The sequence below is a fragment of the Dendropsophus ebraccatus genome, chromosome 5 (assembly GCF_027789765.1).
Source record: "Dendropsophus ebraccatus isolate aDenEbr1 chromosome 5, aDenEbr1.pat, whole genome shotgun sequence".
NCBI classification, from domain to species: Eukaryota; Metazoa; Chordata; class Amphibia; order Anura; family Hylidae; genus Dendropsophus; species Dendropsophus ebraccatus.
In genome coordinates, this window is record NC_091458.1 from 111,066,336 (window position 1) to 111,084,852 (window position 18,517).

General features: G+C 39.1%; 1 protein-coding gene across 14 annotated transcripts in view; it reads right to left on the minus strand.

Annotated features, from left to right (window-relative positions):
* Positions 1-2,793: 2,793 nt before the first annotated feature.
* DMD (dystrophin) overlaps positions 2,794-18,517 on the minus strand; it is a 1,858,252-nt gene continuing 1,842,528 nt past the window's right edge. For 8 of the 14 annotated variants that reach the window (XM_069971007.1, XM_069971009.1, XM_069971001.1 and 5 more), the window contains 3 exons: positions 13,936-14,028; positions 13,106-13,289; positions 4,241-4,326 (listed from right to left, as the gene is read on the minus strand). In XM_069971007.1, coding sequence (XP_069827108.1) covers positions 13,144-13,289; positions 13,936-14,028 — 239 coding nt within the window. In that variant the 3' untranslated portion in view covers positions 4,241-4,326; positions 13,106-13,143. Of the gene's footprint in view, positions 4,327-7,263; positions 7,296-13,105; positions 13,290-13,935; positions 14,029-18,517 lie in introns of those variants that run through there. The other 6 variants (XM_069971008.1, XM_069971005.1, XM_069971012.1 and 3 more) reach the window with 4 other exon arrangements.

Consider the following 18,517-nt stretch of genomic DNA (forward strand, 5'->3'; position numbering starts at 1 on the left):
ATACATACACAGATACAGTGTAGAAGCTAAAGAGTAATGAAAGACTAAAATGATCTTAGTGTGTCTTGGGCTGGAACTTTATTGTAGGGTCTTATAGGTATTGTAAATCTTATAGGTATTTGCTAACATTGGCCATTGAGATAATGGAGAAAGTGGTAAATGTTTTGATCAAATGATTCCAAACACCACAGAACTGCAGTGAGGTAGATGTAACATAGATTGCCATGGCTGATGACAAATAATAATAATAATAAAATACAGAATCCACTATGACCCATTGGGGTTATCCATAGCACACTGTCCCTTGTACAGATTGATAGAAGCTATCCAAGGCAAAATGTAAAGTGAGCTGCATGGATTACTACAAGAAATGTCTGCACAGTTACTGTAACACTGCCATCAAATAGCTGTCACAAATTGTGGACATGTTAACGGAACAGTAAAACAGATGGAAGCATCTGGGGCTCCAGATATGAGGATAGATTTTACATACTGATGTGCGGACTGTAAAAGATAAACACACGGTTGTAGCTTTTGTACCCTGTTTCAAAGTGTTGACATGTTGAGAAGCAGCTGATCTGAACTCCGATGGGAAACAGAGAACAAATTGGTGAAAAAGGATTCTCTTGATCGCCTTTAGCAGAGAGCTATAATTTTTCAGAAACTCTGTTAAAGCAAATCATTTCCACCTGCTCAGACAGGGCAAAATACGTAAAATAGCTACAATTTTTGGTTTTCAGAAGCAGCAATCACCTACTTTCAGCTTAAGTGGCGATAGTGATCCCGGTACGTAGTTGGTTAGCCACTTACAATGACTGTTTCCAGTAGAAGAGAATATTACAAAATTACAGATGGGAATCACAGTAACTGACCATATATATGCACACACACTCCCTTCTTTATTCTAGTAGAAAAAAAAATAATATTTTCAAAGTGCCATTGTGCAGATTTGACAGATGCACTCTATTAGAATTACCTTGCAGACATGAGACAGTGTTATAACCGGCATAGGTTCCCCCCCCTTTCCTCTCTCCAATTGATTTAAAATAACTTTTTTTAATCTTTTGACATTCCAGGTAACCTTGAAAAATCACATCAGTGTCATGATAAATTATATAAAATAGGTCATTCAATTTACTGGAACAACTGCTCACTTAGATTTCAATGCAATACCTTCCATAAACAAAATTATTCTAAGTTTCGATTGTCCATTAGTTATTTGTATATTTTGTTTAAAGTGAAGCTCTGCTATAAATGTTGGCTATATTTTCAGTAAATCCACAATTAGCATTTCCTTAATAATCATGACTTTTTTTTTTTTTTTTTTTATCTTCCACCTGCGCAAGTGTGACATCACGGCATGGCTGCGTTCCAGTGACCTCACATTTACAGCGGCGGAGTTGCTCAGGAGGTATGATGGACTTGAGTACCCCTTTAATAAGTTATCCAAACCTTAAAAGGCTATTCCCATCTCAAGAAATTATCCCCTATCCAAAACAAAGGGACTAACAAGTAGAGTTAATCGAACCTCGGGAAATTCTAGGTTTGATCGAACTCTAACATTCACGAACCTGCCGTATTTAATTGCTGATGCCTTCCTGGTCCGTGGGGAAGGAGAAGACTGCCCGAGTACTGCCTGGAATTCCAGGATTCAGCCTAGGTAATAGGCTGAATCCCGGAATTCCAGGCGGTACCCGGGCAGTCTCGTGAATGTTAAGAGTTCAATCGAACATAGGATTGATCAACTCTACTTACAAGCTAAGGTGGCTCAAACCTCTGGAACCTCACCGATCTGATTTTGAGAATAGAGAGGAAATGTTCCCCAGAATGCTCCATAGATTACTATTGGGCTTTCAAATTTTGCCAAAGACAAAATTTCTTCCATTTTTCAGGATCAACAGAAGTCCCAGCAGCCAGACCCCCACCAATGAGGTTATCACTTGTTCTGTGGGTAGAAGAAAACCTGTTTATATGGGCAAATCCTCTGAAAAATACATGGCCTATCCCTAAGGATAATCTTCAGGTGGGGGGTTGACTTTCCAAAACTCTTGGCACACATACTTGCAGCTGCAAGTATGGATCGACACTGCATTACCTTACATAGTCTTAGGCTAGGCCATGAATTTTTAAAGGTTGCATAACGCCTTAAAGTGGTGATACATTAATAAGCAGAGATTGGCTATGTTCCCATGTCTTTTTTTTTTTTTTTTTTTGGTTGTTTGAGGCTAAATAACGGCCATTATTTCATACAGCCAAAAAAAAAAAAAAACATTAAGGGAACATAGCCATCAGCTGTTTTTCATACTCCTAAAATAATGAGGTCTACAGCCTACTAGGACACAAACTACAGAGTTTGTGACAGGTCATACTATATTTAGGTTTTAACTAGAGATGAGAGAATTTACAGTAATAGCAAAATGCTTTTTTTAGCTCTGCAGTCCGCTCACCAGCCTGCTGCCTTTTACCTCACTGCCGCTCCTCCCCGGGTGCTGGGAAAAGCTGGATCCAGTCCTGTGAAACTTCTTTCAATTTCCCAGGACTGGATGCAGCTTTTCCCAGCACCTGGGGAGGAAGGGTAGTGAGATAAAAGGCAGCAGGCTGGTGAGCAGACTGTAGATAAAGAAGCATTTTGCTATTACTATAATGTAAAAACTAGAGATAAGCAAATTTAAAGGAGTGGGGGTTTTTATGCACAGCACATTACAGCTCTATTTGCTTCCCTTTTCAAGACCCATGACTGAAACAGATGCATTAGATGTGAAACAATTCATCTGATGGATTAATCCCCCCCCCCTCTCATTGATTTATAATAGGTTTGTTTAATTTAACACACCCTACAGTGCAGCATGTTAGGTTATTCTGATAATAGAAAAAAAAGCCTTAAAGAAAATGCTGGAAACCTAGTCTGAAAAATGGAAAATAGGTAAAGCTAGCTCATGAATACTTATTACATAGCTACTATGTTTTACTGATTATGTAGCCAATATTAGCCAGTGATGGAGCTTCACTTTAGTATGATAATAATAATGGGATAATTACTTGAGCACAGTTACATGTTCCTATGAAAAGTTTAAAATTGTACTCTCAAAATGCACTGTGCTGTCTAAGGGGCTGAAGGCATATTCTGATGCCAAATAGTGTAATTTAGGATGCTACTTTGCATTGTATAGCAAGGACTTCTAATAGCTTGCCTAAACACATTGGTGGACAAGCCAAACAAAAAGACTGCTCTTCTGCAAGACAGACTGTAGGTCTGGATTCCCAAGTTATACATTCTCCATGTAAAGTATGAGTTCACAAACAGAAAATGGGTGTCCAAAGATGTTAAAAACATAACATTGAACTCGATCTTATAAGAAACAACTCTTTATGGTAGACACTAAGCCCATGGGGCTGAACATTCTGTGTTAATCTGTAGCAGTTGCCTGCAGACCATTTTTGTGGGTTTAAGCAATGTTTAGCTCATTGACTAATCAATAGGTCATGAACTAAATTCTGAATACAGGTTGAGCCCCAAAACTCTGTGCCCCCAGGGTCATGTGTTAGTCTTTACCAAGCATAGGTTAGTGGCTTAGGACAACCTAGTCATTCTGTAAAACATGTTGACTGCACATAGGTGGAATAAAAAGTTGCCCTTAAATTCTAGCTGTAGGGCTTAACCATTTCCATTGTTCTTTCTATAACAAATGAGCCTGCAGCAAATGGACCCTATGTCAGTATCATATTTGGTGCTATAACTTGTGTTCTTTGATACACAAGAAAATGACACTTAACATGGATATTGTTGATCTACAGTTACAAAGCCAAATGTGATTCTAAAGTCAATGCACTGATTTTTTTTTAATCTTTTTTTTTTTTTAAAGGGATTTTTTTAATAAACTTTTTTTTATAAAGCACACTTTAGTTTACAATCTTTCATTATAACTGATATAAATTTTTTTAAACAACCCAAAATTGCCCTCCATAAAAAGAAATGGCAATATTTTTTTTTTAAGCTATTAAGATTTTACATGTAGTTTTCTTATTGGTTTTGTACAATTGCATAGACATTTAAAATCTGCCATTGTTGCCAAAACAATAACAGACTTAAGAAACTACTGAAATCTACAGTATAGTACCACTACCCTTCACAAAAATATAGATATTTTCTTGTAAACGCTTACAGTCTAATCCCCTTTTTGTTGTACGAAGATAGTATATAAAAACACATGCGGTGTGTAGGGAGTTGTCAATCCAACACCTCGTCTTCAGTCATAACGGTGACTAAAGTTTCTATCGCTCTTCCCAAATCATCAGCCATGTGGAAGAGATTTCCTACATTGTTTCCTGCAGAAAAGAACACATATAAGAAAATCAGTGATGAAAAAATCTATTATTTATTGTAAGTCTAATTTTTTAAAATTTCCATGTAAGGTAAAATAATGGAGTTTGTGTTGAAATAGGAAGAGCAAGTTAAAATAAAGAGAGACATACGTACATACAACACAAAACACACATGGAGAGATTCCTGACAAGGCTGGCCAGGTCCCAGTTGAGGTTCAGACTATTGATATACCATGATTTAAGTTTTTAATCAAGTGAATTAAAGGTTGTCCAGCAGGGGATATTTTTAACAGAATTAGAAAAGATCTTTGTGCCTTCTTTTCTCTGTAATATATATATATATATATATATATATATATATATATAATGAGTTCGGAAGCTGTGAGGATTGGTTGCTACATCTGAGCTTCTGACAGTGTGAGCAGTAAACACTGGGGAAATGGACTAACAAGTCAAGCAACTCCTTATTTTACAGATTTTTTTTTTCTTCTGGGGTAAACCATATACTGAGCTTATTGGTCGAGACATGTGGATTAGGAGCTTAATTAACCTATTTTTATCTTTTAAATCCAGTTTAATGCCAGAAGAGGTTTGAAACGTATGCGCTATGAACCTTAGAACTCATAGAACTCTGAAACTTTGTTTCCCCTTTTTAGAGTTGCTGTGCTTCCTAAATGCTTCTTCTACTTTTTAAGAATATTTTTAACAACTGATTGGGGAGAAATTAATTGTTGCAACAGTAGCCTTGCCAGATTTTTTGGCAGTCCTTCTTCAAAGCTACTATGTTGCATGTTTTGAGAGAGACAGGAAGTACCCAGCATTTATACCAGGTGTCTGCAAGGCGTGGAGGAGGCATGGTCTCATTGCACGCCCGATTTATCAAGTTACACCTGGCATAAATAATGGCAGGAATCTACACCTGCTTTTGAGCAGGTATAGATTTCTGTGCTGACAGTGTGCCTCTTACAAGAGGGCTTTGTGGGTACGCCAGTCTTAATAAATCCCCCCCCCCCCCCCCATGTCCTTTATAGGTTTTTTATTTTCTATTTTGAGGGCATTGAAAACTATCTTACATGTTTACTGCTTAATGTGATTAGTTGTGGAGCCTGTAAAACTTCGAATAGTCCTAGATAAATATTAGTCAAAGCTGACTATTTCAACATATGTCTTACTGTTGGTTTGAATTGCTGACATACTTTTTTTATCCAAGAGACCAACTACAGGCTGGCAATGTGTTGAAAATCTGCCCTGCTGTGTTGGAGTTTCCAGTCAATAGTGTGACATTTATGGTAGTAAAAGCAGATCACATTTTACAACAAAGCATACTCCTAACATCTATGTCCATAATGCAGCCATATGCATGGGCCCTTGTACAGATCTATAATCCAAAGAAATCTATATACTGTACCTATACATTATCTTTGTACACTTCAACAACGTACCAAAGCATACAAAGGTTACTGAACCATAAAAATCAAAAGGCATGGCTTGTTCAAAAGAATTTTGTATTAAGGAATTATTCTACCTTAAGGCTATGTTCACACAGTATTTTTGCAACCAAAACCAGGAGTGGACTGAAAACACAGAAAGGCTATGCTCAGACACACTGTCGATAGCCACCATTTAATGGCAAATAATTAATTTATTAAAACAATGGCCGTTATTTTGAAATAACGGCCACTGTTTACTGTTAGAATTGAGTGTATGGCCACCATTTTAGAATTGAGTGTATGGCCACCATTTAACAGTGTGTGAGCATAGCCTTTCTGTGTTTTAAATCCACTCTTTTAGTCGTTTCCAACCAAAACCGTGTGAGAACATAGCCTAAATTCCTGTCCCAGCCTGGTATCCATTGGAGAGAATACAGTGCTGTATAGAGGCCCCATGTGTGGTACACAGTGCCTATGATTATGAATAGAGAGCTGCAGGGACTCTATATGGATTTGGCCTTTGTAAAGAAAATAAAACATAGATAAAGTTTATCCAGTTTCAGAGTACATGTATGCATCCTGCCTCTAGAAATGTGATTATAAATTATTTCTATGGTATATTCAGTATCCATGGGTCAAATCCATCATACTTCATTATTTTTATAGAACAAATTTAATGACATCATTATAACATAGTAGAGCAGGATGTGGTGTAATGGCTACATGCAATAAACATGATATCATGTATTCATGCAGACAAGCGAATGATTTGGAGGTCAGAAAGCTATAAATAACTTTTAAAAAGTTAGAAGCTACTATGATATGAAACATACATACACATACACACACACAACACATGCAACACTAAATGTTAATTGGGTTTATTTGTATACCTCTCAACACCTTACAACATTGAGGCTGTATTCACGCATGATGATTATTATGCATTAATGATTGGTTTTAACTGCAATTTTACGACAAATTACACAATCATGGTAAAATGTATCATTAATACAAAATAAACGCCATGTGTGAACACAGCCATAAGAGTATATTGGTATACTAATCTGTGGAAAAATAGTATTATTGTTTTTTATCTGCATCTTAATTTACCATAATGCACAATTACACAGTGCAATGACTTACATTTTGTTATGGATGGCAACAACCATGTATCACGTCTACAATATTATACCCACTTACAGAGAATTAAGGGATTCATTATTTGAAACCAAGGTAAACGGTTTGGGAAGAGAAAGCACCAAATGAGCCAGGACATTACCACTATGTCTCAATTCATTCTGGGCAATATAATATCAAGAACACTCAAGCTTTCCCAAATGCCTGCCATTGTCCTACTATTGGTTGAGAGGTAGTGAATGTTGGCATGTTAGAGCACTCTTGTAAAACGCACTCGGCTAAAGAGACTGCTAGATGCATTAATGCCAGGCGCAGGATGTGAAATGTGGCAGACACAAGCTGGATGGCAGCAAGCCCAGTCCTCACTAACCTCTCTCATTTGCTTTCCAGGGACAGATCTTCCTTTTGTAATGAGAGGAAGAAGTGGATGGAGAAGAAAGAAGAGAAGAAAGAAAACCAGTGATAAATATGAGAGTTAACACTGTAAGATTTACCTCCACCACAGCACAACTGCACGCGTTACAGAGAGAAGGTATATACACTGACTCAGATGTCACAATGAATAATGGTTTTATGTGTGATTACTGGAATTAAGAAGTCCCAGATGTACGTGTGATTTTTCATTAACAACAAAATAGCGGTTCTGGACTGTTAAAAGATTTAAACATAAGTACTTTAGACCCTGCAGAGCAATTTTTGTTGTTTGTTACTATTCTTGTTCTACAACTGATGAAACATTTGCACCACATTTCTCAATCCATCTCCTACTGCCCTTAAATGATAAAAAAATTTTTTATCATTATGGATTTGTAAAAAAATAAATAAATAAAAACCAAAACACTAACTGAATCAAACAAGAGTGTGACTGATGTACTCTGAGTACAACAGAATAAAAACAAGTAGAATCTTTTGACTGATCTATTATAAGCATGTAGACAACAAAAGTCCCCAAAATGCAAAGGTGAAAGTAGCCTTAAAAGGGGTTACCCAGGTAGGGTACAATACATGTGGAATAATTCCCCCTCCCCTTCATTCTAATACATGGCATTATCTTTTCTGACTCCTTTCCCCAGTTCTGAACCTGCTGCTTTCTGCTGAAGACACATAAAACTGTATCTCAGCTTTTCAGTCAGTCTCTGTACAGCACAACAAGTTAACCATAGGTCACAAGTAATCTGACCTCAGATTACCCTCCTGGTTTCACATTGTGTATAAACCACCAGCCAGGGATGTTTATTTTGCATAAGATGCCTTGGAAGTGAGGGGGGGGATGGGCTGAACAGCTTAGATATAGTTTTCTGTGTCTTTAGCAGAAAGCAGCATGCTCAGAACTAGGGGAGGGAGACAGATGACGACATGTATGGAATGAATTGTAAGTTAGTTTGTGTGTGGGGGGGATTAAACATATATTTTTACCTAACTTGATAACCTCTTTAAGCTGGCAATGCACATTAGGTGAAAAACCAATATCTGCTGGAAAAAAAAAATAAATGAGCTTGGTGTAGTTTATTCCCTACAGTTGTTGCTATAAATGAATGTGTATGGTCTACCTAATCCGCAAGGGGCAATCCTAATATAATTGTATGGCCACCTTAATCCAGGAAAGTTACTTGATAGTTTTCAAATTGGTGAGTTCAAATGTTTGATATTGATGAAATCTGCATGTCAAGGTGGTTTAGCCACAATATTCCTAACATATGCAAATCATATATTTATATTATTCAACTTTGTACAATAAAAGATGTGATTTAAATTTGCTGGCACAATAAAATACACCAAAAGTGTCACAATATAAAAATAAATGACTAAACATAACACAATAATAATGACTAGGATGCAGCTTAGATTCTATTGAACAGTGGATGTCTCACTTTTTTGTTCCCTGTCCCCAATAATGAGCTGACCCCCAGCTTTTCTTAGCAATCAGCTGCTATCAGTGGTACTACCAGTAGGACCATGCATTTGCAATTCAGTGGACACTGCAGGTATAACATGCCTAAACAGTATATAACAGTAATTTAAAAAAGGCAGGTGAAATTTCTGATCTGTTTAAAGAGAACCTGCCATTACTTTAAAGGAGAAGTCCGGCCAAAATTTATTTTTTATATATGTTATTACTGATGGAAAGTTATACAATTTTCTAATGTACATTAATTATGGGAAATGCTCACATACTGCTATTTCCCTTAATTTAGTGTATCAGGAAGTGTTAGAATTCTCTCTGAAGCAGTGACGTCACGACGAAAGGTGTAATTTCCATGGAGTGTCCAGCAGGGGGCGAACTATATATAGAAGTCAATAAGTACCATTGACTTCTATATATAGTGCGCCCCTGTTGGACACTCCATTGGAATTACAATGGAGGTGTATGTAAATGTAGTATACAGTGTTTTTGATTGAATACATTTATGAAATACTTTGGGGAGCAAGTGTCCTTGCTCCCCAAAGTATTCCATAAATATAAGCAATCAGTACATAACAGTAAGCCTGCCGCTACCGAACGCCCGCCGCTCTCCCCACCCACTCATAGCATGCACAGGTGATAGGAGAGTAGTAGCTGGGTTATATCTCCGAGATTGGCGCCGCTAATGTCGCGCAGGGGAGCCGCTCATCACTGCAGCCATCATCCCCCTCCGCTCCCCCCTCCTGCTGCTTCCTGCTTCCTTACTCTATCTGATGGCTGACTCCCCGCCCAGCCGCCGCTCTCCAATCACACGTGCCGGCGGCCGGGCGGGGAGTCAGCCATCAGATAGAGTAAGGAAACAGGAAGCAGCAGGATGGGGGAGCGGAGGGGGATGATGGCTGCAGTGATGAGCGGCTCCCCTGCGCAGCATCGGCAGCGGCAATCTCGGAGATATAACCCAGCTACTACTCTCTCATCACCGGTGCATGCTATGAGCAGGTGGGGAGAGTAGTAGTCCAGAGCGGCGGGCGTTCGGTAGCGGCGGGTCGGCGGGCTTACGGTTATGTACTGATTGCTTACATTTATGGAATACTTTGGGGGGCAAGGACACTTGCTTCATAAATGTATTCAATCAAAAACACTGTATACTACATTTACATACACATCCATTGTAACTGTATATATAGAAGTCAATGGTACTTATTGACTTCTATATATATATATATATATATATATATATATAGTGCGCCCCCTGCTGGACAGTCCATAGGAATTACACCTTTCGTCGTGACGTCACTGCTTCAGAGAGAATTCTAACACTTCCTAATACACTAAATTAAGGGAAATAGCAGTATATGAGCATTTCCCATAATTAATGTACATTAGAAAATTGTATAACTTTCCATCAGCAATAACATAAAAAATAAATTTTGGCCGGACTTCTCCAGCGGTCTCTTCCCACCCTGCTGGTCTTCATTGATAGATCTCTGCTTATAATCAAAACAGGAGGAGGTCTAGTGATCAGGGCTGGTAAAGCAGGGAAAAGGCCACTGAGGAGCTACTCTGAGGGACCCCCATCTGACTTCCATATTCCTTAACATGGCATTCATGAGACAACCTTTAATGGCATTTACCCAAGTGTATTTCTTCTTACTACAACATGGATGCTTGATTCAGTATAAGAATCCGGATGACAGGCTTGTTATTTTTGTGGCCAGAACAAACACTGGCTACAAGTGTTAGGGTAGCTTCACACATACCGTATCGCAGTGAATTTTCTGCTGAGGATACGCAGCAGATTTGATGTAAATTACTGAACACAGCATCAAATCTGCTGCAGATCTGCTGTGCATCGGTCGTGTATGTCAGCACCCTTAAAATGCAAATACCTTCGATTTATATACAGACTTTCTGCTTAACAGTTAATATTTCAACACCCCCCTCCCCCCTAAAATAATTTGTCAGGGTTAGATAAATGATTGAGGTGGAATGTAATCACTTATTTCCTCCAACTAGCAGTCCTCTGGCACGGACATCTGTTTTGTTTTCACAGAGCAGCTGTAATAGTCAGCTGTAGTAAACGTAACTATGCAGTGTAAGGTAGAACTTAAAAGAGAAGTCCAGTGAAAATTTTTATTAAACGTATTGTATTGCCCCCCCCCAAAAGTTACACAAATCCCCAATATACACTTATTACAGGAAATGCTTTTTTTCCCCCACTGCACTTACTTGCTTTTACTTACTTTTCCCCCACTGCATCAAGGCTTCACTTTCTGAAGGGCAGATTAACTTTACCATAGGCCCCGGGCTGTTCACCAAGCCTGCCCCCTCTTACCCACTGTAAATATGGCAGCACTAGCGTGGTTTTCATAGTACAGGATAGATAATTTCATGATGCCTTGATTTGTGAAAAATTGCTGTAAAACAGCAGCAATTTTCTGCAAATCATGGCAGAAATATAGCCCGGAGACAGTATACCACTGAAAGTAAAAAAGTCTTTTTGGGTGGCCATGGGCCCCCCAGGAGCTCAGGCCCCCGGGCTACCACCCAAAAAGGACCTATTATAATCGGCTACTGACTTCCTGGATAAAACGGTGATGTCACGACCCGACTCCCAGAGCTGTGCACGCTGGGGCTGCTGGAGAGGATGATGGTAGTGTCCCTCCAGTGTCCCCCTATCATCATCCTCTCCAGCAGTCACAGCCCGCACAGCTCTGGGAGTCGAGTCGTGACATCACCATGTTATCCAGGAAGTGAAGCCGTGATGCAGTAGTAAGTGCAGGGGAAAAAAGCACTTTATGTGCATTTCCCGTAATAAGTGTATATTGGCGATTTGCTTAAATAAAAATTTTCGCTGGACTTTTCCTTTAAGACCTTGCATAGGAGAATGCCAGAAGACACAAGGTTGGTACGAGGACCGTGCTAACAGAGCCTGTGAATAACTGTAGAATTTCCATAATCGCTTTATACAGTTTCAGAGCAACTCCAGCACTGTTCATAATATGGACAAGTGCTTCAAGGGCAGTTGCTTTTGAGTGCTGAAAAGTCAGAGTTCTCCTGAAAGATATAATGCACTACACTACACAGAATAAGCAGGCCAATAATTGTATGCCAAATTCCCCTTGTGAAACTAAGAAAAAAAAGTGAATACTAAAAATTTTATAAAATAAAAATGTAAAAAAAATCCTCCTGGCAAGAAATATCACACATCTTTCATTTTTATACAAAACACACAAAAAAAAAAACCTAGGATATATTTTGTATTGTCTCATCTGTTACAAAATGAACTATAAAATTATCCTGCATGTTAAATGTTGTAAACAAAATACAAAAAAAAAAATAAAAAATGTTCAATTGGCTGAGCGCCAGGAGACCCCTGAAGCAGGCCAGAGCAGGGATCCCGGTAAAGTATGTAGCCGGGCTGCGGGGGTTAAGGGCGCTGACTTTGACATACTCGCAGCAGGATGACAATCCTGTTGCAAGTATGTGATCCCATTGAAGTGAATTTGCAGGTATTCACAACAGATTTTGCTGTGCATAAAATTGGCTGTGAGTACGGTACGTGTGAACCAGGCCTTAAAGTAATATTCTATTCTGGCTCAGTGGCAGACAATAAAGGCTGGTTGCCGTTAAAAATTATTTGTCAGCAGTATAAAGCTGCCCAATGTCCAAACTGGCTAATATTGACCATTCTGGTCAATATATCCATGTTAGCCAATGCCAGACTACTGTCTGCTGAAACTGTCATTTAGAATTTTTTTTGTCTGTTGTCGTCTGAGACTAGGCTCATTTGGCCAATTACTTGTCACTTGTTTACAGTTTTTATGCCCCTGATCCAGTTGCTCTAGTCCTTCCTACTTTCCCCAGTGATGCTCTCATCCCACCGTGATAATAACATTCTAAACCCACACCATGGCCAGTCATTGGCTACAACATGTTTGGAACATTCATCAACAGAGCAGAGTGTGTACATCATCAAGGGAAAATAGGCAGAAGTAGCTGGGACAACTAGATTACTGGTGCTGAAATCAGCTACGCTGTATTACGTCTATAACATACAAAAATAAAATTCTGTTACCTACTGCAAAACAATACATAAAAACCTGCACCTTCTACACATACTAATAGAATGTATTCTTGCATGGGAAAGTAAGACATTCCTCATTTCCTTAATTATCATACTTTAAAAACTAGAAGCATAATAGACTGCAAAAACGTAAAGAATATGAACACCTTTGCACAGTTTTTGCTTCTTTAATACAAAATTAAGCAACTTTCTACATAGTAGTCTTCATTAAAAATTTCCTACCATTTTGCTGTTGTAGTTTGTTTAAATCCTTCACATAGCTAGCTGTCCTGCTGAATCTGACATAGATCCGGCAGAACACTGCTCCTGACTGTGTCAGCTCTCTCTCTGTTCCTCCTCTCTGTCATCACAGTGTGAGAGATAGCAGCAGAGAGCATGGGGTGGACGTGGAGAGGGAGGAAAGCATCTAAATATAGAAGCAGGACAAATCACAAAGGCTGTAGATAGGTAGCACAAACAGCATTCAGAAGTAGGCGAGCCACATGGGATGTAGATAGGGAAGAAAGCACAAGAACAAAGCGGGTAACTCATACAGACAGTGTATTAGCATACAGCAGTGATCACTAACCTATGACTCTCTAGCTACTGAAAAACTACAATTCAGCCTGTCAGGGCATGCTGGAGTTGTATTTCTGTAACAGCTGGAGAGCATTGGTGTACAAAGTGAACTCACTGCAAACTGCTGGGGAAAGGGGGTGGGATCACACACTCCTCAGCACCAGTGTCCCTGATGGGCTGAGGAGGTCCCTTATGGGCTGTATAAAGGAAAAGTAGTAAAGAAATGAAACTGTGATGGTACATGAGTGTTAGTGAACATAGCAGTGGCACTTCAGCATTACTGGGAGGACATGTCCGCAAGAATAAAGATTGCTGCCTTAATGCAACATTTTATTTTATTTAGGATAAACACTTTCATATGTAAAATTAAAATCTTTCTACACCAAAAGACATCCACAACCTTGAAATGACTAGTGACAGATGCTTGAATGAGTTATTATGCAAGATCGTACCTTCTCACATAACTATAGGCATTCTTTGTCTATAATCCTTACCTCTTACAGTTGGGAAAGAGTTGTTTAGCTGCTCCATGACTTCCTCTAATCCTGTGCTTGTGTCATGTTGAGGACTCAGAACATCATCCTCACCTAAAAAAAAAAAAAAATAGGAAAAGAAATGTTATTTAAACAAATGTGGATTAAAGCTAAGGTTTCCCATAAACCATTTTCTGCATAACACAGTATAAAAATGAACAATCCTGACTGTTGGGCGACAGCTGCGATTAAATATTTTGCATGACAGCAGTCTGAGCTTAGGGCCAGCATATCCCTTTATCTGGCTTTTCATGATATCTATTGAAATGTAAACACGTCTCAGATTCGGAAGCGATAAATAAAACTCACTGGCAGGATTGCATAAAAATAATGGAAAGGAAACCAGGCCATTTACACATAGTGATCACTAACTCCATTGTTCACTTTATAGAAAATGGAAAATTATTGCAGCAACCTGATTTGGTGCCATGGGCAACTACTACATATTTTCTTTTTGAAAAATCTTTTTCATTGAGCAACACCAGATGCCTCCTGGGCACAAACCCGGGATTTGTGGCCTCGTGCCCTGGATCTCTGAGCGACGGCCTCCCTTCACTTCCCGCCCTTCTTTGGATGCAGATGCAGTCAAATAGAGCTTTCAGTACCCTGCTCTGCCATTCATGCACAGGCCGTGGGGCCTGAAGGGCCGCTGTAATGCGATCCCCACTATTATAAGGGACACAACTTTCAAAAAAAACTTTACATTAGTCGGGACCTGGGTGTTCAGACCCCAACTGATCGCTAGAGCGAAAATCCTGTGCCAAGCTTGTTGTCTCCTGTCTCTGGGACACATAATAGATCTGGTCTCAAAATCTACGTCTATGGGATTGTCTTGGGATTGTTGCACAAAGAGCAGGAGAATCAGCGCTCAGCCGACCAATCAAAACATATGATGTGTGCCTAGTAAGTACAGTCCAACAGCACAAATTGATCCTATTTGCAAATCACAGTGCAAGATCCACAATCCTAGAGGCAGATAATAGAACTGGAGAGCAAAAGCCCAACGGCATGCAAGCAGTCAAGCATAAATGACGTTTCAACTCCTTGAATACTTGATCTCTAGTACATGTCAAAAGTTTATGGAACACTGACAGGGTTTAATTACTATCCATTGAGGATTTTTATTTTGTTCTATACTTTGGAATGGCGTAAAGCTTTATTTACCAGAATACCCATGTAACCGATTGTGAATATCATCAAGGACAAGAGCTAGCTTACAGCATGCACAGAAGGGTGCCTTTTCCTCTTTGCTTTATTCATAACATTCATGTACATTCTGGTGCCTATTTTTTTTTTATATAGACACTTAAACTTTGTATTAAAATAAATCAAGAAACCATAAAACTGCCTTTCTTAACATTATTAGGACAAGGTTAAACTTGATGCGTCTTTTTTTTCAACCTTCGGTACATTTTCAGATGAAACAATAATAGACACTTAGACTATGGAGCAGCTAAAATGAACATTACAAATAAGAAATAGACAATTCTCTCAGCCTGAATGAAGAGACAAACTGAATAATAACAGGGTGCAGCCGGACGTGCATCTAAAGCAGTTTACTTAATTAGTCCTTTCATTTTTCTAAACGTTTTAGCCACCGCTTAGAACAATTTGTAAACAGGGCTCTGCGTTGGCGGCTAAACAAGGACAAATCAATGTCTAATTCAGTGACTTTCACTGGTCTTAGGTACATTTTTAGTACTTCCGCTGCCCTAGTCACCTACAGCATATTAATCAGTAACATGTCCTATAGTCAGTCCTGGCCAAGTTCTATCTTGGCAATTTTTCAAAGAGGTAACCTTGTCGCAATGTTACACTTCAACTGTCATGTTTTTTTTTTCTTTTTTTTTCTTCTTATTTTAAGAACGACTCTTGACAATTGTATGTCTGCACATCTATAAGCCATAAATCACTCCCATCTCAAGTCACCAGACAAACTTACTAGAACACACCTTGAGTTGCTCCAGACATGACCAAGCACAATTATAGCTGTAGTAATTACAGATTTACAGAACCTATTTAAAAGACAATGCTATACAAATCAGGAAGGTTTTAATACGCCTTATTGGAATCTATACACAAAGCCAGGAAGTTTATTCTTTACTCTAGTTTCAGAGTTATGGGATGCGGTCTAAGAAATAGGTCCTCAGACCCTGCAGAGAGAGACTGTTACTGCAAAGAGTATATCATGTGTGGTGCTGCAGAATCTACCTAGTCAACCAATTTCTCTACCCCTAACTCCCACACCCACTTGAAAAAAAGTGGAGAATGTTCTGGAAACAAATGGAGCCAAGATGTTTGTCTGGCAAAGTGTCATGGATGGAAGAAGTCTTTATGGCAGGCTGAGCCAGATAGGGAGGGAGAAAAGGGAAGAGAACAACTCCAAGACGACACCCCCTGTGAGTCACTGGATGTGACCGCAGAGTAACCTCCTATACTATTTGCAGAGCCAATGTAGAGCTGAGATGACCACTATATGGGCGCCGTATTGCCGGGTGGATCTCAGTATTATATTGAAAGTTCTGTGTTGTCAAAGACTGCAGAGGAGAAGGATTTAGGCGTAGTGATTTCTGACTGCCTTAATATGAGTCACCAGTGCAACCAGGATGTGGGGAAAGCAAATCGCTAGAGGTATAACCAGTAGGAAGAGGGAGATTGTGATTCCGCTGTATAGAGCTCTGGTGAGACCACATCTGGAATTGTGATTCCGCTGTATAGAGCTCTGGTGAGACCACATCTGGAATACTGTGTCCAGTTCTGGAGACCTCACCTAAAAAAAGACATTGATAGAATAGAACGGGTCCAAAGACGGGCTACAAAAATGGTAGAAGGGTGTCAGACATGAACCATATAAGGAAAAACCTAAGAATTTGAATCAGTATAGTTAGGAGGAAAGAAGGGAAAGGAGGGACATGATCAAAAGGAAAGGAGGGAAGTGTTTTTAGAAAAAAATTAAACGCAAGAACAAGGGGACACAGTGAGGGGTTAGTTGGGGAAAAGATCAGAAGCAACGTGAGAAAATATTAATGAAAGAGTAGTTGATGCTTGGAACAAACTTCCAGCATGGTTGGTAAATGCACAATAATAGATTATAAACACGCCTAGAACAAACATATATCTATCCTAAGATAATAAGGAAGGAAATACTAGAAGGGCAGTCTAAACGGAACCAGTGGTCTCTTCTATGCTTCCAACATGATGCTGAAGAGTCATGTACTCCAGTTCCTAAACATACCCTTGCTAGTTTCCTTGGCATCATACAGAGCACTATAAATTATGAGCAGGCTTTAGCACATTCTGTGGAACGCCAAGAAGGGGGTATATAGGGACTTGACTGCATTACTAAGGTGACACTTAAAAATTACTTGACCGATAATTTACATACAATGCTTCAGGAAAACTAAACAGGAGTGTGGACAGAACACTATTAGAATGGTGGAGGTTTTTAGTGGCCTAAGAACGTGTGATGGGATAATTATTAGTGTGCGTCTCAGAATTAATACTCATCACTGTCCTTATGAACAGCACATGTACAGCAATGGCGCTCTGACAGATGATTCACAAACCAGAGAACAAAAGCCATTAGTATTACCATCTAAAAAAAAAACTCTGCTATCACATGAGAGGAATGGTATAATCAAAGCCCAGTGATTACTATCCTCCATAATTGCACTTTTTTCCTGTTTCCAGTAATCAAAAGCCAAGCAGCTACTGACAGCAGATCTCTGGCTGCAGAAATTCACTGTATGGAACAAAAATACAGCAGATAATTGCAATAATGAGGATTAAAAACCACACAACTTGCATCCCATTATCTGAATTGATGAAGCCAAGGATTAATATAACACCATCACTTTGAAAGCTAAAAATAACAAGTCTCATCAATGCGGTGCTGTTTGGAGGTATTCTTTATAGAGAACATGTTCGGGGCACTTAGTAAGATTTGTACAAATGAGCAAACAATTCAACGTGTCCCAGGCCGCCCAGACGCATGGAACCTTAATGATTCCACTGTCAAGAAGCCTGGAGCTTAGGACCTAGGAAACATGAGCAATGTATGGAACATGTATGGCATTAAATGGAAACTGTATGACACATGCTATCAGTTATATTTATGCTTACACTAGAATGCTAACTATTTAACAGATTCTTAAAGTAAGGTTGTACCTTTTTTGATTGGCTGTATATCTAAAAGCATGGCATCTCTGCAATCATTGTCACTTTTACCTTTCACTTGAGTTTTTCTGTACTATATAGAATTATTCTCCAGTTGTTATCTAAAGGCTAGATGCTGTTTACAAGCTATAAGGGCTTTAATTTTATTTGACTTGTAGCTCGTGTGACTACATAGGGCAGTCTGGCTCATTAACCTCTGAATACCTGGAGGGGCTATTAACGTGTCTATAAACTTATTAGACCCAATGCCTGTAACACAGCAGGATACAATCTTACATCTATATAGGAACACGCAGCAACAACGCTTTTACACAGCTGTAATGGGTGGGTGTTTTTTTTAAAGCTGTATAAACATACTAGCTTGACC